Here is a 20,717-nt window from a genome sequence, read left to right on the forward strand (position 1 = left end):
CTCAATTGAGGAGAAACGCCTTTGCACACTGTACTCTTGTACAGTCTCCAGCACGCTCTCCCAAAAGATTGCACTCCTCCTTCTTTATTTGGCTTTCTCCGACCACCTGACCACCGCTTCCACTTCCAGAGGGAAGTGGGTCGTAAACAGCGTTGCCTTTGGTTACAGAATAGTACAAAAGAAGAGGTCGTAGAATAGTTCAAAAAGAGTTCGTAAAATACTTCAAAAAGAGGTCGTCTGGAAATTGGGCAGATCCTGTCATCTCTCCGCTTTGAAGTCCTTGGGTTAGAACAATATCTTTCTGTTGATTACCATACTCTTGGTAGGTTTCAAAGACAGCTTTTGTCTTCTTGTCAGGAACTCAATGTAATACAAAGTTTGTGTGATAATTTAGAAACAATTATTCTAAAACTTAGGTTTTCGCTAAAATGCTCTGCTCAAGCGTTTCAAAGCTCATGGAGTCCCTTCTTGCTGTATGTCAACTCTCTTAACTTATGCCCAGACGCAGATGAGGAATAATCTCCCTTTTTTTTTTTAAATATATATATTATTTATCCCTTTCTCTCTCCTTTCAGCCTCTGTCTGTCTCTGGCTGTGTGTGTGTGTGTGTGTGTGTGTGTGTGTGTGTGTGTGTGTGTGTGTGTGTGTGTGTGTGTGTGTGTGTGTGTGTGTGTGTGTGTGTGTGTGTGTGTGTGTGTGTGTGTGTGTGTGTGTGTGTGTTTTGTCGTCTTGTATGTTTGTGCCATATGTCCCTTGTTGTTTTGACCTGAGTGGGTGGTTTTAAGGGAAAGGGTGTAAAGAATTTACTGACTTTAAAATTGTACTGTTTCGACTTGCACTTTTTTTCTGTCTATTTGAAAATGTCAATAAAAAGAGTTGGATTAAATTTACCCCGACATGTGACGTTTTCCAACATGTGACCTCAGCGTTGTCTTGTCTTGTTGTCTTCTATTGTCTTGTACACAATACTTGTTATAAAATCAGAGCTATTTGGTCCTTTCCACATTGTCATGGAATCCAGATGTTTATTATTGATTAAAAAAGCTTGTTATATATCATTAGTTTTTAAATTATAGCCTGCTTACATTTTCCGCCGCATCCTATTTGAGGATACGTTGTTTTACTGACCGTCATCTCTTCTTGGCAGATTCTGAGCTGGCGCTGATGTACAACGATGCGTCGGTACTAGAGAACCACCACCTGGCTGTGGGCTTCAAGCTCCTGCAGGAGGAGAACTGTGACATCTTTCAAAACCTGACCAAAAAACAACGACAATCACTTCGGAAGATGGTCATCGATATTGTGAGTCCCGACAGACGTATGCCACATAAATGCTTTACATTGTATTTCTCAGGGTTTGCTGCCCACATTATGATGTAAGTAAGTTAAGTCCCTCAATAAATCTAACTGCAAATTAAATAAAACTCAACAAATGAGCACCATGTGTCCTCAAAAGATGTATTCCCTGTGCTATTAAGAAGCTAAATACAAGTGTAATTTTGGTTAGCTCTACAAAGTGTTTATACTGTAAGTTAGGGTTGTACGGTATACCGGTATTAGTATCGTACCGCGATACTAATGACTCATATTCGGTCCTATACCGCCTCTGAAAAGTGTATGATCATGTAACGACTTGGTATCGGATTGATACCCAAATTTGTGGTATCATCCAAACTAATGTAAAGTATCAAACAACAGAAAAATAAGTGATTATTACATTTTAACAGAAGGATAGATAGAACATGTTAAAAGAGAAAGTAAGCAGATATTAACAGTAAATAAACAAGTCAATTAATCATTAATTTTCTACCGCTTGTCTTTAATAATGTTGACAAAATAATTTAATGATAAATGACACAATATGTTACTGCATATGTCAGCAGACTAATTAGGAGCCTTTGTTTGCTTACTTACTACTAAAAGACAAGTTGTCTTGTATGTTCACTATTTTATTTATGGACAAACTTGCAATAAGAAACATATGTTTAATGTACCGTAAGATTTTTTGTTAAAATAAAGCCAATAATGGAATTTTTTGTGGTGCCCTTTATTTAGAAAAGTATCGAAATCATTTTGGTACCGGTACCAATATATTGGTATCGGGGCAACACTACTGCAAGTATTGTACTTAAACACACCAGCTGTTTGATTGTAACGTGCATCTTAGTTGTAGTTTTGATTACCAAATTTGGAGGCATTAAAATCGCTAATGCTAATCTTTAGCATGTCTATGGCGAATCCAATGTAAATTAGTATCAAGCTAGCACATTTTTTTTTTTTTACGTGAAGCCTTCCTGTACTTTTGAGCGCCTTCTTCTTGGAAAATTGTAACATAGTTAAAGTTAAAGTACCACTGATAGTCACACACGTACACTCTAGGTGTGGTGAAATTACCCTCCGCATTTGACCCATCACCCTTGTTCCACCCCCTGGGAGATGAGAGGAGCAGTGAGCAGCAGGGTGCGCCGCGCTCGGGAATCATTTTGGTGATTTAACCCCCAATTCCAACCCTTGATGCTGAGTGCCAACCAGGGAGGCAATGGGTCCCATTTTTATAGTCTTTGGTATGACTCGGGCGGGGGTTTGAACTCACGACCCACCGATCTCAGGGCGGACACCATAACCAGAAGGCCACTGAGCAGAGAGCACATAATCCAGAGTCCGCTCTAAATGTTGTTGACCGCTTGTTTCCGAGTGCTTGAGTTGTCCCTTGCAACAAAGGTATCGAAATATGGCGCTGTTTGATTTTACGTGAATCTTATCACCCGCAGACCTATAAAAGTACCGAATTCGGTACCCATCCCTAGTCACACTGTATGTATATTTCAGTGACGTGCGGTGAGGTTGATGACTGGTGAGGCACTGACTTCATCACAGTCAGATTTACAAACATATGAACCCTAAAGAGTATCTTATTCACCATTTGATTGGCAGCAGTTAACGGGTTATGTTTAAAAGCTCATACCAGCATTCTTCCCTGCTTGGCACTCAGCATCAAGGGTTGGAATTGGGGGTTAAATCACCAAAAACAATTCCCAGGCGCGGCGCCACTGCTCCCCTCACCTCCCAGGGGGTTATCAAGGGGATGGGTCAAATGCAGAGGACAAATTTCATTACACCTAGTGTGTGTGTGACAATCATTGGTACTTTAACTTAACTTTAACTTTACACATACAAACTGTAGCACACAAAAAAGCACATTTAATTAAAAAAAACGTTATTATGGTCTTACCTTTACTTATAAATGAAGTCCATGCGCCGCTGTTGTGCTGGATTAATGCACCCCCTGACGGGAGTGTTATATCAACTAAAGCCCTCACTTAAACTTTCCACGTGCAAGATTGAATCTATTTATAAAAGTGTAACCGAGGGTTTATAAATGTCGCCTATACTGTATGAAACTACAAAATAACAAACACGGAGGTTCCAGTTTACACGAGGACCACTTTTTACCTTCTTTCAAAAACCTCCGTTCCACTCCGTGTCATCACTTCCGCTCTTAGCGCCTTCAAAATAAGAGCTCAAGGCATATACTGTATAACAGCGCATAACAGGAACTTAACATCACAAAGAGGAAAGCCCATAAAAATAGGTTACAAAAGTTATTTAATAAGAAGCCAAAAAGTGCAAAAACAATAATGTTCGTGTTGGAGGAGTTGTGAATTAACTAATGTTGTGGCCCTGCAGTCATTCACAACTCCTCCAACACGAACATTATTGTTTTTGCACTTTTTGGCTTCTTATGAAATAACTTTTTTAAATAGATTCAATCTTGCACGTGGAAAGTTTAAGTGTGGGCTTTAGTTGATATAACACTGCCGTCAGGGGGTGCATTCTACGGCGGGGGTGCAGGAGGCGGGATTACTGCGAGCCTCAGCCAGTGCGTCTTTTGCAGCCGTTTTATGATCGCTCAGCACAAGAAATACGTTACACACATACAGTTGTTGACAAAATACACTGTACATTATATACCTCAGCTAACTAAACTATGGAAATGTATAATATAGTTCATATAGCAATACAGTCTCACTGCACAGCAGGCCAGCAGTTAGCCGAGTCCGCAATCCATGTTGAGGCACAACGCAGTGACGTGCCTCAACTGGCTGCTGTTCACCGCACCATCTCTTCTCAGTATTTGAACGGCAAATGTGAAAATTCAGCGATTTTAAATATAAATAATCTAAAACTGGTGAAGTTAAATGGAAAATAACTTTATAGTATAATCACTGGATACATATAACAATTTAATTAAAAAAAATTCTTTTTACATTTTTTTTCTTTCCATGATGGCAGGTGAGGCCCCGCCTTTGTATAAGCTTCCAATAGGTCAGTGATTCTCAAACTGTGGTACGTAGGCTCCATCTAGTGGTGTGCCAAGGAAAAACCTGATTAAAATGTCTTATTTTCCTATATTCACACACCAGTGTTACTGTTCAAACTGTGTGTATTGGCCAAACATTTTAAATATACTTGGTAAATAGAACCTCTGCCTTGTTTTAATTAATACTTAGGACTATTACGCCGACTACTAAGTGTTTTTTGAGATTTGTACTGAGTGAAACAAGTTGAGAAGATGTCATAATGTGATTGTTGCTCTGCAGGTGTTGGCTACTGATATGTCCAAGCACATGAATCTACTGGCTGATCTCAAAACTATGGTGGAAACCAAAAAGGTGACCAGCTCGGGGGTCTTGCTGCTGGATAACTATTCTGATCGGATACAGGTGTGCTTTTTGGTTGTTGTTTTTTTTTAATTTTTTACACACAGCATTTTCCTGTTTTGCACAAGCGCACGGGTGTTTCAAATCCGTTCAAAAGCTCTATTGACAAATAAGTGATTTTTGGCCCGTAGGTTCTGCAGAACATGGTGCACTGTGCAGACCTGAGCAACCCCACCAAGCCCCTGCAGCTCTACAGGCAGTGGACCGACCGCATCATGGAGGAGTTCTTCAGCCAGGGCGACCGAGAGAGGGAGCGGGGCATGGAGATCAGCCCCATGTGCGACAAACACAACGCCTCGGTGGAAAAGAGCCAGGTGACATTCGCTGCCGTCTTTGCCCTGACTCGCATGATTATGCAAAATAGTTGGATATTCATAACTTAAAGTAATAATAATAATAATAATAATATATTTTATTTGTAAAAAGCACTTTATATTGAGTAAACAACCTCAAAGTGCTACATTGTATTAAAAAAAAAATAATTTAAATAAAAAGATAATATAAATTAAAAAAAATAAATAAAAAACTAGAACAGCCAAATAGCTAAAACTAGTATGCATATATCCCAAAAAAAGGCTTTTTTAAAAAGAAGGGTTTTTAAGCATCCACAGTCTGTGGTGCCCTCAGGTGGTCAGGGAGAGCGTTCCACAGACTGGGAGCAGTAGTTATGTGTAATAAACTTCACTTTGAACTAACAACTTAGCCCACAATAAGAAGTCCCTCTCTCCTTGCCATTGTGATACACTTTGAATTAACACATACAGTAAATATATATGTGTGAATGCTTACATATGGTTTTTATTATTCTCCTTCTTCTTCTTCTCCAGATAGTGGCGCGCTCTACCTTCCACATTTTTCATCCGATTCAAACCGTTCCAACTTCAAACTGTTCAGCCTATTCGGGAATCGCGGGCTATCCTTTGACAAATTCCGACAATTCTCAGATTTCCCAGAATTCCCGGTTTTCTGGGACATTTTCCCCATTCAAAATTAATTGGCCATTTTTCAAACTTCCACCATTTTCACATTTTTCAACCGATTCAAAACATTCTACCTTCAACATATTCCACTCATCTTGCACATTCAAACTATCATGTTTCCAATTTCAAAAAAATTCCAGGAATTCCCAGTTTTCCAAACCCTATTTTCACCCTTTTTTCTGTCAACTACTCCTCCCACATTTTTCAACCCACTTCAACCGTTCCACCGTCAAAACATTCCTCTTAATTAGGACAAAAAACAAAGTTGTTTTTTGAACTGGAAAAACTCCTGGTTTTCCTGAAATTCCAGGAATTCCATAATACCATTTCTCTATTAAAAATGTTACTACTTCAACATTTCTTGACCGATTTGAAAAATTCCTAACACCAACCATTTCAACTCATTCAGAACATGGGTTATATTAGTGGACCAGCCAGGACACTTAATGTTTTGTTAGTGTATGTAGTGCTTGTAGAGGCAGTATAAAAGCATAAATCTTTCCCACTTTTTGTTCGTTTTTTTTTAGCGGACCAGCCAGGACATTGCTCACATTCTGTTAACTTTACACCGTATGGCAATTATTCCTTAGTCTTGCTTTAGGTACGAGTTAAGTAACTATATCTCTAACCCAATAATTTAATATAATCTATAATATCTTATATTATTAGCGGACCGGCCAGGACACCTCTCTTGTTAGCGCTGCACCTTATGTATATTATTCCTTAAGTACCGGTATGCTCAAATTGGCCCTAGTGTGCAAATGTGAGTGTGAATGTTTTCTGTCTATCTGTGTTGGCCCTGCGATGAGGTGGCGACTTGTCCAGGGTGTACCCCGCCTTCCGCCCGAATGCAGCTGAGATAGGCTCCAGCACCCCCCGCGACCCCAAAAGGGACAAGCGGTAGAAAATGGATGGATGGATGCTTTAGGTACGAGTGAAGTAACTTTATCTCTAACCCAATCGTTCGATATCATCTACCGAAGTGGGTTAAAATATTAGTGGACCAGCCAGGACACTTCATATTTTGTTAGTATGTGTAGTGCTTGTAAGGACAGTATCCAAGTATATTTCCTACTGTTTGTGCATTTATTCTAGTGGACCAGCCAGGACACTCGTCACGTTCTGTTAACGTTACACTGTATGGCAATTATTCCTTAACCTGCTTTAAGTAGGAATGACGTAATTATATCTCTAACCCAATATTTCAAAATCATCTTCTTAAGTATGTTATATTAGTGGACCTGCCAGGACACTTCATGTTTTGTTAGTGTGTGTAGTGCTTGTAGAGACAGTCTTTAAGCATAAATCTTTCCCACTTTTTGTGCGTTTATTTTAGCGGACCAGCCAGGACACCTCTTTCGTTTTGTTGATTGATTGATTGATTGATTGAAACTTTTATTAGTAGATTGCACAGTGAAGTACATATTCCGTACAATTGACCAATAAATGGTAACACCCCAATAAGTTTTTCAACTTGTTTAAGTCGGGGTCCACGTAAATCAATTCATGGTAAACGTTACACCGTATGGCAATTATTCCTTAGTCCTGCTTTAAGTACGAGTGAGGTAACTATATCTCTAACCCAATAATTCAATATAAACTGTAATATGCTATATTATTAGCGGACCAGCCAGGACATCTCTTATGTTAGCATTGCACCTTATGTATGCTTTAAGTACGCGTGAAGTAACTACTGTATATCTCTAACCCTATCATCTACCTAAGTGGGTTAAAATCTTAGTGGACCAGCCAGGACACCTCATATTTTGTTAGTATGTGTAGTGCTTGTAAGGACCGTATCCAAGTGTCTTTTCTACTGTTTGTGCATTTATTCTAGTGGACCAGCCAGGACACGCGTCACGTTCTGTTAACGTTACACCGTATGGCAATTATTCCTTAACCTGCTTTAAGTAGGAATGACGTAATTATATCTCTAACCCAATATTTCAAAATCATCTTCTTAAGTATGTTATATTAGTGGACCAGCCAGGACACTTCATGTTTTGTTAGTGTGTGTAGTGCTTGTAGAGACAGTCTTTAAGCATAAATCTTTCCCACTTTTTGTGGGTTTATTTTAGCGGACCAGCCAGGACACCGCTTTCGTTTTGTTGATTGATTGATTGATTGAAACTTTTATTAGTAGATTGCACAGTGAAGTACATATTCCGTACAATTGAGCACTAAATGGTAACACCCCAATAAGTTTTTCAACTTCTTTAAGTCGGGGTCCACGTTAATCAATTCATGGTAAACGTTACACCGTATGGCAATTATTCCTTAGTCCTGCTTTAAGTACGAGTGAGGTAACTATATCTCTAACCCAGTGGTTCTTAACCTGGGTTCGATCGAACCCTAGGGTTTCGGTGAGTCGGCCTCAGGGGTTCGGCGGAGGTCAAAACACACCCGACTCATCGTGTAAATAAAAACTTCTCCCTATCGACGTATCATGGATACCCCCAAACAATGTTCCCTCTTAATTTTCCAAACTCCTAGAGCACATGTGAGCGACGTCAGACATGCACATGCACTGTGGCCAAATCAGCAGCACACCTGTCCCAAACCTGACTAAATAACAAGTTAAATGTTTTATTATTATAATCAAATGACAGCAGTCATTTCCATGAGATTATTTTCTAATATTAGTGTTTTGGCCCACTTATTATAACAATAACAAAAAATATTGTTTTTCATGAGCTGTGTACTAGTATTTTATGTCTGGGTGGGGTTCCTATTTTGGAAATAATTTGTACCCCTTTCAGATATCGCATTTAGTTCCCACTAAAACATTCCCATGTTGCACAATGAGATTGAGATTCCTGTAACTTTATGTTTGTAAAATATATCTTTATTAGTATTTCTTCAATATAATAACTTAATTAATAAATTAAGATTAAATTAAGAAAAAAACATTTAATTTTTCGCTAAAGAAGGGTTCGGTGAATGCACATATGAAACTGGTGGGTTTCGTTACCTCCAACAAGGTTAAGAACCACTGCTCTAACCCAATAATTCAATATAAACTATAATATGTTATATTATTAGCGGACCAGCCAGGACAGCTCTTATGTTAGCGTTGCACCGAGGGCTGGGCGATATTGCCTTTTTTTAATATCGCGATATTTTAAGGCCATATCGCGATACACGACATATATCTCAATATTTTGCCTTAGCCTTGAATGAACACTTGATGCATATAATCACAGCAGTATGATGATTCTATGTGTCTACATTAAAACATTCTTCTTCATGCTGCATTAATATATGCTACTTAGATATTGACGTGCGGAGTAAGCCCTCTTCATTGTCCAGCGGGTGAATTTTCAAATGATGCTACATATTAGCAGTGTAGCCGAGTGTCCTGGGTTCGCCTATACAGTGTACTTATCTAATAAAATAATAAACGGGAGACATTAGAGCAGGTTCGGTAGCCACCGCTTCTTTAATGTCAACATCACACACACCCTACGTCCCAGCCCTACGGAAACTCTGGAGGGACAAAACTCCTCCTCCTTACTAACACACTCCGGTAACTTGGGACACCCTGAACTGTTTGTTACAGCAGTAATGCTACTTTTTATAGCAACGCTTTTGCCCCACACTTGACAAATTACGGTTGTCTGTTCGACATATTCCCACTTGAAGCCAAACCACCGCCAGACGATGGACCCCCTGCTGTTTTTTGGGGGAATTAGTTATTCCTCCATTTGTTACCAGATTCGCACCTTCTTTCTCTTGTATTCGCGCTCACACCACTCCGCTAGCATCACAGCTAACGTCAGCCATGCTGCTACCTCTCTGCTCGGGGAGGGCGTATACGTATGTGACGTATAACGTGACAGTATGAGACGTGTGTAAGAAGCTGCGCTTGCTGTCTGTGAGAAGGAGAGACTGGAAAGAGGAGAGCCTGTAGTGTAATGCCCGCAGCTAAAAGCAACTGCGTGAGAACGTATACTCGATATCACGATATAGTCATTTTCTATATCGCACAGAGACAAACCCGCGATATATCGCGTATATCGATATACCGCCCAGCCCTAGTTGCACCTTATGGATATTATTCCTTAAGTATGCTTTAAGTACGCGTGAAGTAACTACTGTATATCTCTAACCCTATCATCTACCTAAGTGGGTTAAAATATTAGTGGACCAGCCAGGACACCTCATATTTTGTTAGTGTGTGTTAGACTTAGACATTAGACTTAGACTTAGACTTAGACAAACTTTAAAGGGGAACATTATCACAATTTCAGAATTGTTAAAACCATTAAAAATCAGTTCCCAGTGGCTTATTATATTTTTCGAAGTTTTTTTCAAAATTTTACCCATCATGCAATATCCCTAAAAAAAGCTTCAAAGTGCCTGATTTTAACCATCGTTATAAACACCCGTCCATTTTCCTGTGACGTCACATAGTGAAGCCAACACAAAGAAACATGGCGGAAAGAACAGCAAGCTATAGCGACATTAGCTCGGATTCAGACTCGGATTTCAGCGGTTTAAGCGATTCAACAGATTACGCATGTATTGAAACGGATGGTTGTAGTGTGGAGGCAGGTAGCGAAAACAAAATTGAAGAAGAAACTGAAGCTATTGAGCCATATCGGTTTGAACCGTATGCAAGCGAAACCGACGAAAACGATACGACAGCCAGCGACACGGGAGAAAGCGAGGACGAATTCGGCGATCGCCTTCTAACCAACGATTGGTATGTGTTTGTTTGGCATTAAAGGAAACTAACAACTATGAACTAGGTTTACAGCATATTAAATACATTTGGCAACAACATGCACTTTGAGAGTGCAGACAGCCCATTTCAGGCGCGCTAAGAACATATATTTTTCCACGATTTCAGCACTCAGGTTAACCATACCTAAATAGACACAAAATACTGCATTACACAAGACTACCCGAATGTACTCGAATGATTGAAAAAAATAAATGTTTTTAAGCTAAATTATTGGTAAACACAGTTTATGTATAATAATTTACGTAAAATCGCGAGTAATGAATAAAGTTTTCATCAATTAATATATTCTGTAGACATACCCTCATCCGCTCTCTTTTCCTGAAAGCTGATTTGTCCAGTTTTGGAGTTGATGTCAGCAGGCCAGGGAAGCTAGGGTCGATATTCTTCTCTTGATCATCTTCGGTTCATTCTTGCCATCTCTGTCGTAGCATAGCTTTCGTCGGTAAAGTGTGCGGAACAAACGACTGACCATTTCGTCGGCTTTCCCCACAGCCTCGTATTTTGAACAAATTTCGTCCAATTTCTTGCCACTTTCGCATCTTTGGGCCACTGGTGCAACTTGAATCCGTCCCTGTTCGTGTTGTTACACACTCCGACAACACACCGACGAAAGTGAGAAAATGGCGGATTGCTTCTCCGAGAGCGAATAATAGAAGGGCGTTTAATTTGCCAAAATTCACCCATTTAGAGTTCGGAAATCGGTTAAAAAAATATATGGTCTTTTTTCTGCAACATCAAGGTATATATTGACGCTTACATAGGTCTGGTGATAATGTTCCCCTTTAATGATCCACAAGGGAAATTGTTCCACACAGAAGCTCAGTTACAATGATCTTTATTTTTAAGTTATCGTGCCGGGATTTTACCAGTCCGGCCCACTTGGGAGTACATTTTTCTCCACGTGGCCCCCCGATCTAAAAATGAGTTTGACACCCCTGCTGTATATGAAGTAGTCGTACGCATGGACACTAAACATAATTGTCCCCGCCTTCACCTGCAGGTCGGCTTCATCGACTACATAGTCCACCCCTTGTGGGAGACGTGGGCCGACCTGGTGCACCCGGACGCCCAGGACATTTTGGACACGCTGGAGGACAACAGGGAGTGGTACCAAAGCACCATCCCCCAAAGCCCATCCCCCGCCCTGGACGAACCCGAGGACGGCGGCCGGCACCCGGTGGGGGACAAGTTCCAGTTCGAGCTCACGCTGGAGGAGGACGGCGAGTCCGACACGGAGAAAGACAGCGGCAGCCAGCCAGACGAGGAAGAGGAGGAGGAGGAGGAGGAGGAGGAAGAGGAGGAAAACAGCTGTACGGACTCCAAAACACTCTGCACGCAGGACTCGGAATCCACGGAGATTCCCTTGGACGAGCAGGTGGCGCCGGACGAGGAGGTGGCGGAGGAAGGGGACACTTCATACTCGCAAACTTGTGTGGTGGAGGAGGAGGAGGAGGTGGCGGAGGAACAGGAGGAGGAAGAGAAAAGCCCCGACACATAGCAGTCCAGGACAGCGCCTGATGAACTCTTCTTCTTAGTAATGATCATCGATAGAATATTCTGCGAGGGGAGGGTCCGTGTTCTTTTCTTACCTTCTGAAGCCACGCCCCCTTCTGCTCTGTTTAGACACACCCACCATACGTTCTGTTAAGCCAAGATCAAACAGGCACACCTTGGCCACGCCTCCTCCGGCCACACGAACCTTCTTGGTCACTCCCCTCACCGGCGGTACTCACCCACTTTTTATTTTGTACTCAGGTAAAATTCCTCACCATTGCTGTGTTTTCCATACTCAATTGGCCATTTTTGACCCCCTTTCCACCTTTCTTTTCAACCAATCACATTGAGGGATGGAGCGAGAGGCGGAGCCAGTAGAAACACACGATATGGAAGTCTTCCTTGGAAAGCGATGTTGCTGTATTCAGATATTTTATACACTTAATTTAGCTTTGGTGTGAATGATGAGCTCATTTTTAAGTGTGTTCATTTTTTTGCGCCGGAGGGGCGGCAAACTCATTAAGGCGTCGATAGCATTTATACCACTTAATACGCTCTCACTCGGCCAACAAGGACTTTATTTTTATTCGATCTAGATGGCCGCTGAGGAGGAAAAAAAGAAGGCGGAGCCTTTACCTTTTATTGTTGCCTACAGTTCTTTTTGAACACATCCTGAGACAATGCAATGCTTTCTAGTCCATACAAAAAGCACCTTTTTTTCCATTATTAGTGCTCATAAAAATGTTTAGTGATTCTCAGATACATATATATATATACAGTACAGGCCAAAGGTTTGTACACACCTTCTCATTCAATGCGTTTTCTTTATTTTCATGACTATTTACATTGTAGATTGTCACTGAAGGCATCAAAACTATGAAGGAACACATGTGGAGTTATGTACTTAACAAAAAAAAGGTGAAATAACTGAAAACATGTTTTATATTCTAGTTTCTTCAAAATAGCCGCCCTTTGCTCTGATTACTTTTTCGCACACTCTTGGCATTCTCTCGATGAGCTTCAAGAGGTAGTCGTCTGAAATGGTTTTCACTTCGCTGGTGTCGTAGTTTTGATGCCTTCAGCGACAATCTACAATGTAAATAGTCATGAAAAATAAAGAAAATGCATTGACTTTTGGCCTGTACTCTATATATATAATATATATATATATATATATATATATATATATATATATATATATATATATATATATATCTCTATATATATATGTATATATATATACACATATATATATATATATATATATATACACATATATATATATATATATATATATATATATACATACGCACACATATATATATACACACATTATATATATTTTTATATATATATATATATATGTATATACAGTATATATGTGTATATATATATATATGTGTATATATTTATATATATGTATATATATATACAGTATATGTATATAGATATATATATGTGTGTGTGTGTGTATATATATGTGTATAAATGTATATATGTGTATAAATGTATATATATGTGTATAAATGTATATATATGTGTATATATGTATATATATATACACATTTATATATATATATATATATACACATATATATATATATATATATACATATATATATATATATATATATATATATATATATATATATATATATATATATATATATATATATATATATATATATACAAGAAAAATGGTTTTAATCATGATTATGTCATTGCACACTTTGTTTGTTAAAGCTGTCTTTGCTTTGGAACGAGACAATCAGCTGACACATTGCCTTCTTTATATTTATTTTGTTTTGTATACATGCAACATGCCAACAAAGTCTCACTAAGTTTTGTTTTTTTTTTACTTAGTTTTTTGTGTGTTTTTTTTGTTTATTAGCTATATTTTTCCTCAAAGTATGTTATTAAAACATAAAAAGGTGGCACAGTAGAGAAATCACTGTAGCGTCGACAGGCTTGCCAGTTACAAAAACCCAAATATTCTGTTTGCTTGTGTGTACATACAAATAATATTACCAAAAAAAAAACCCCGGAAAAAAACACTTGAAGACTGCACACTGATTTTTTTTATTTTATTTTGTTATTTCTTTATTTAATCTATCATTTTTGTGCCATTTTTATTTTTATTTTATTGTCACGCTCACCCGATGCCCTTACCTGTAATACGATTTTTTCCAATTTTAATCGCTGTTTACAAACATATTTATTGTTGTGTATATACTATATTATTATTATTAATGTTATTGCTATCATAACGCCGTTTGTTGTAAATGGTCGATTCTTAATCATCCCTTTTGGTGATGGTGTGGCTGTAAATCACGTACCTCTTGTTGAGAGAATGTGCTTTCTTTGGTTTTTAAAAGGTTGCTTGTCCTAAAGCAGCTAGGAGGGGGAGGGAGGGGTTCCAGGGTTACGCCAAATTCTTTTTCTAAAAGCAATTGTTCCTTGGCCCATGGGCTGTGCCTTAAATTCAACACTTTATCGCCCTTTTTTTTGTTTATATTCGCCTTTTTGTTCATTCTTCTGCTGCATTAGTGATGACCGCCTCACCTCTGTTATTAAATTGCCTTTTTTTTGCTTTTAAAGCCAAATTGAAGCCCGGGGTGATGAAAAAAGAGGTACCACTCTGTCCTGTCCTGGCTGCACCAGAACCTCAAGCCAATATAGGAAAGCACACAGGCTTAGCGACACACACACACACACAAACACACACACACACACACACACACATGCATGTTCAGCCGCTGCTGCATTAAACTTGGCTGAAACACAGATTGTGTGTGGCTAAGCCAACCCCCCTTTTCCCTGGCAATAGAACATCCCGGAGACTCTTCTGTTGACACATATACTGTAGATGCTAAACAGCCCTGGACCAACGGGAACAGCGGGGTTCTTTTATTTTCCTCTTTTAGTGTTCTATTTTTTAACGGTATGAAAGGAAAACACAAACTGTAACTTTAAAAAAAAAAAAGAAAAAAAAATAAGAAATGGTCTCGAGGACAATTATTTTTTTTGGGGTTGTGTCTTTAGAATGCCAACTTGTCTGTTTTCACAGGACAAATTAAAATGTTATTTTAATGGAATCCTTGTTAATTGCAGTCTATTGGATAGCACTGTAGAGCAAACGACTTTATGTAAGAAAAAATGTTTGAAAAAAACCCAATGAAAAAATGTTTTTATATGCAATGGATGAAATAAAAGTATCAGTTGATTCTGCTTAATCTGTGTTTTTTGTAATAAATTCTTAAATTATATGTATTTTTTTTAAGAAATTATTGCACATATGATAAATAAGGACATTTTGGGGGGGTTATTGATTAATTTACAATTTAAAAAACAAATCTGATGGATTAAACAAAAGCATTAATTAATCTGTGTCTTATTATTTCTTCAGTTATATGTATTTTTTATCATTTTTCTATTTTCAAAATAAACTTTTGCATGTATAATTTTCTGTACGATTCTGTTTAATATTCCTGCTGAAGTAGGTCTATACAATTAAGTAGTAAAAAAATGGAAATTGGGAAAATATTTAAAACATTTGTCTAAAAATAGCAATGGATGGGTTGGTTGTGATTAATCTGTGTTTTTTTATTTCTTACATTACATGTATTTAAAAAACATGTTTTCTATTTATTTTTTAAATAAATATTGCACACATAATTTTCTTGTATTTTATTTAGTATTCCAGATGAGATATAGGCCTATTCGAAATTAAGTAGCAAAAAAGGGAATTAGTAGGAAAAAATAATTACATTATTTTATTGTTTTTTTTAATACTATTTCTATTTTAAAATAAAATATTGCACATACAATTTTGTTTAAGATGTTGTATTATATTGAATATTTCTGCTGAAGTAGGCCGACTGTAAATTCCATCCAGCCAACCATCCACTTATCCGAGGTCGGGTCGCGGGGGCAGCAGTCTAAGCAGGGAAGCCCAGATTTCCCTCTCCCCAGCCACTTCGTCCACCTCTTCCCGGGGGATCCCGAGGTGTTCCCAGGTCAGCCGGGAGACATAGTCTCCCCACCGTGTCCTGGGTCTTCCCCGTGGTTTACTACCAGTTGGACGTGCCCTAAAAATCTACCCAGGGATGCGTTTGGGAGGCATCCTGACCAGATGCCCGAACCACCTCATCTGGCTCCTCTCAATGTGGAAGAGTAGCAGCTTTACTATGAGCTCCTCCCGAATGACAGAGCTTCTCACCCTATCTCTAAGGGAGAGCCCCTCATTTCAGCCGCTTGTACCCGTGATCTTGTCCTTTCGGTCATAACCCAAAGCTCATGACCATAAGTGAGGATGGGAACGTAGATCGCCCGGTAAATTGAGAGCTTTACCTTCCGGCTCAGCTCCTTCTTCACCACGACGGCTCAATGCAGGGTCCGCATCACTGCAGACACCGCACTGATCCGCCTGTCGATCTCCCGATCCACTCTTCCCTCACTCGTGAACAAGACTCCGAGGTACTTGAACTCCTCCACTTGGGGCAAGATTTCCTCCCCAACTCGGAGATGGCACTCCAACCTTTTCCGGGCGAGAACCATACACTCAGGTTTGGAGGTGCTGATTCTCATCCCAGTCGCTTCACATTCAGCTGCGAACCGATCCAATGAGAGCTGAAGATCTTGGCCGGATGAAGCCATCAGGACCACATCATCTGCAAAAAGCAGAGATCTAATCCTGCAGCCACCAAACCGGATCCCCTCAACGCCTTGACTGCGCCTAGAAATTCTGTCCATAAAAGTTATGAACAGAATCGGTGACAAAGGGCAGCCTTGGCGGAGTCCAACCCTCACTGGAAACGGGTCCGACTTACTGTCGGCAATGCGGACCAAGCTCTGACACCACAATCAGACAGTCCGATACCCCATACTCTCTGAGCACTCCCCACAGGACTTCCTGGGGACACGGTCAAAGGCTTTCTTCAAGTCCACAAAGCACATGTAGACTGGTTGGGCAAACTCCCATGCACCCTCAAGGACACTGTCGAGATTATAGAGCAGGTCCACAGTTCCACGACCAGAACGAAAACCACTCTGCTCCTCCTGAACCCGAGGTTCGACTATCCGGCGTAGCCTCCTCTCCAGTACACCTGAATAGACGTTACCGGGAAGGCTGAGGAGTGTGATCCCACACCCTCCGGTTCCCCTTCTTATAAAGAGAGGAACCACCACCCCGGTCTGCCAATCCAGATGTACAGCCCCCGATGTCCACGCGATGTTGCAGAGTCTTATCAACCAAGACAGCTCCCCAGCATCCAGAGCCTTAAGGAACTCCGGGCGGATCTCATCCACCCCCGGGCAGTTTTTTAACTACCTCGGCAACCTCAGCCCCAGAAATAAGAGAGCCTACCACAGACTCCCAAGGCACTGCTTCCTCAGAGGAAGACGTTTAGGTGGGATTGAGGAGGTCTTCCAAGTATTCCCTCCACCGATCCACAACCTCCTGAGTGTTGACGGACTAAAAGCATAGGTTAATTCTGCCTAATGTGTGTTTTTAGTATTACTGTATTGAATAGAATTGAATCCTTTATTGTCACATCCACATTGTCACCAACATTTACTTTGAAAATCAGTTTAACAGCTCCAGGCGAGAAAATACAACAGTGGAAATATCAAAACGATACAAAAATACTAAGTCACAGTACAACTGTAATGCAAACGTGTGCGTCGTACTGCAACAAAATGTGAACTGGACCATCCTTTTTCTATTATTTGTTATTCAAACAAACTATTTCATATATACCGTATTTTTCGGACTATAAATCGCAGTTTTTTTCATAGTTTCAAATAATATTATTTAGCTCATTCCCGTAAGAGACTAGACTTATACTCAGGAGCGACTTATGTGTGAAATTATTATATATTATATATCAAATGATATTATTTAGCTCATTCACGTAAGAGACTAGACGTATAAGATTTCATGGGATTTAGCGATTTGGAGTGAGAGATTGTTTGGTAAACGTATAGCATGTTCTATATGTTATAGTTATTTGAATGACTCTTACCATAATATGTTACGTTAACATACCAGGCACGTTCTCAGTTGGTTATTTATGCCTCATATAACGTACACTTATTCAGCCTGTTGTTCAATATTCTTTCCATCCATCCATTTTCTACCGCTTATTCCCTTTTGGGGTCGCGGGGGGCGCTGGAGCCTATCTCAGCTACAATATTCTTTATAAGTCAAATTGCCTTTCAAATGTCTATTCTTGGTGTTGGGTTTTATCAAATACATTTCCCCCAAAAATGCGACTTATACTCCAGTGCGACTTATATATGTTTTTTTCCTTCTTTTTTCCTTCTTTATTATGCATTTTCGGCCGGTGCGACTTATACTCCGGAGCGACTTATACTCCGAAAAATACGGTAATTTTCTATTACATTTTGTATTCTATTTAGTATTCCTGATGAAGTCGCCCTATTGTAAATCAAACAGTAAAAAATGCAATTTTGGGGGAAGGGGATTTGTAGAAAATTTATTTTTTTAAATGTTAACATGAAATTAACTATTTTAAATGTAAAAGTGCATGCAACGTATTTTTGTGCAGTTATTTTTATACTTTATAATAATATTTTTTTCTAATTACGAACTCCAATAAAACCTCACTCTACATTATGCACTGCACTGCAAAATCTGAAATCTAAGTAAGATTAAATATCTCCAATAAGGGTGATATTTGCTTATTTTCTGTCTGATAAGATAATTCTTCTCACTAAGCAGATTTTATGTTAGAGTGTTTTACTTGTTTTAAGGGTTTTGGTCCTAAATGATCTCAGTAAGATATTACAGCTTGTTGCTGAGATTTTATGACCTATATTGAGTAAAACATGCTTGAAACTAGAATATCAACTGTTGCAAAGCTGTGTCATCAACACTCACAAGTATAAAACTACTTTTTTAAAGTAATAATTTCTTACTTCAAGCATGAAAAAAAATCATTATGTCAAGATAATGGCACTAGCATTTACTTAATTTAAGAATATTTTTCAACATATTGAGCGAAAAGGTCCCCCTTTTTTTTTTTACTCAGAAAAGTGCACTTGTTATTAGTGAGAATATACTTATTTTAAGGTATTTTTGGGTTCATTGAGATTAGCTAATTTTACTTGTTTTGGAAAGTCTTGACAAGCCGAATTTTCTTGTTTTATTGGCAGATAATTTTGCTTAATTCAAATAAAATACCACTCTTTTTTTTTTTTTTCTTGTTTTTGAACATTGACTTTTTGCAGTTTGTGTGATTAAATACAATATATTTATTCTTCATAATTCTTCCCTTTTTGTATTTTTTTTTTCATATAAACGCGTCACTTTGTTCCCTTAGCAACTGGTCATAATGATAACATAAAAAGGTGTCACTATGATCCAGTTTTTATTACTACAGTACAGCACAAAAAGCACTGTACATGAAGTGCTATGTGCAGCCTCAACACTAGATGGCGTACATGAGACGAGATGGAGAGGCTTGTTAAAGGGTTAAAGGGCACATTCCAGGCTCTCTGACCACAGCATGCGAATAAACACACACAAAAGCTGATTGAATTATTTTTATTTCCTAAGATGTCAAAAACAACCACCTTGCATTGACAAACATCTCCTCTCAGTCCATAAATCACCATGCTCCAAAATGACCCTACTTCTTTTTTATTATATCCATTTATTTTCACTTGAGATTGACACATGGCTATTGGCATGAAACGCTAACATCACACCCTCACACACACACACACACACACGCACGCACACACATGCACAAAAAGTAGTGGATCCCTTTAATTGTGTATTATTATTATTATTAACGTGAGCTCATTTCTCTCTCCGACTACTTCACGACAACACCGACAGCACGACTGACACATGGCAGGAAAGCCAATTTTTTCTTGTCTTTCTATATATATATTTTTTTGCAAAAGGTTTACGCAAACAACACACTATTACTCTGTATGCCCCCAACACACACACACACACACACACACACACTGCAGTCATCGCACTGGAGAGACTATTTACAGGGTTTGGATTCATAAAATATTGCACTTATTGGCCCATCGCATGTCACAGCGAGCACTGTGAGCATGCTTTTAAATCTGTTACATAGCCTCGATATTATTTATATATATACACATATATTATATTTATACCAGAATATAAATCTACTTGCAAGGACGGATTTCATGCATTTTTTTTTCCTGCAGCTATCATCAACTATGCAACAAACAACGCTAAGAGTCTATATTTTTCATGTTTTGTCTTCTTTTGGCACACTTATTCGAACTGATTGCAAGTGTTCGACAGAACCAAAAGGCCTTTTTTTATTTATTTATGGAATATTGAAAATAAACTACAACAGCTCACTTGCAGTGCGGCCCGCGCCCACTAGAGGGAGCGCTCGCTCTATGAACACTAACATCAACATTGAACATGCGAACTCCGGAAAGGGAAACTATGGCTGTCAGTTCCTCCACTACAGGTGCGTACTTAACCACTTTCTTTGCCGTTCCATTTTTATTAAATAATTCGGAGTTATTTTGAGTGTTGTTTATGTTGCGTTCTGGACGAATGGAAACCGGGAAATGTTCAAATTAGTCGTGACGTCACATATTAATGACGGTGCACTTTCTGAATGCGAAACGTCAATTAAAGAGCATATTAACTACATTATCTGTATGTATTGTGTTTTTTTCAGCCTGTTAAAAAGGGGTAAATATGACAATATATAGCTGTATCCTCTCTGCGTGAGGTTTTTATGCTTGTTT

At 38.9% G+C, this 20,717-nt stretch overlaps 1 protein-coding gene across 6 annotated transcripts in view; it reads left to right on the forward strand.

Annotated features, from left to right (window-relative positions):
* pde4d (phosphodiesterase 4D, cAMP-specific) overlaps positions 1 to 12,712 on the forward strand; it is a 475,712-nt gene extending 463,000 nt beyond the window's left edge. For all 6 annotated transcript variants that reach the window (XM_061928988.2, XM_061928989.1, XM_061928991.1 and 3 more), the window contains 4 exons: positions 1,148 to 1,302; positions 4,602 to 4,724; positions 4,853 to 5,035; positions 11,449 to 12,712. In XM_061928988.2, the coding sequence (XP_061784972.1) occupies positions 1,148 to 1,302; positions 4,602 to 4,724; positions 4,853 to 5,035; positions 11,449 to 11,946 (959 nt within the window). In that variant the 3' untranslated portion in view covers positions 11,947 to 12,712. The remainder of the gene's footprint in view (positions 1 to 1,147; positions 1,303 to 4,601; positions 4,725 to 4,852; positions 5,036 to 11,448) is intronic.
* Positions 12,713 to 20,717: the final 8,005 nt, after the last annotated feature.

The sequence above is a fragment of the Nerophis lumbriciformis genome, linkage group LG33 (genome assembly GCF_033978685.3).
Source record: "Nerophis lumbriciformis linkage group LG33, RoL_Nlum_v2.1, whole genome shotgun sequence".
NCBI lineage: Eukaryota > Metazoa > Chordata > Actinopteri > Syngnathiformes > Syngnathidae > Nerophis > Nerophis lumbriciformis.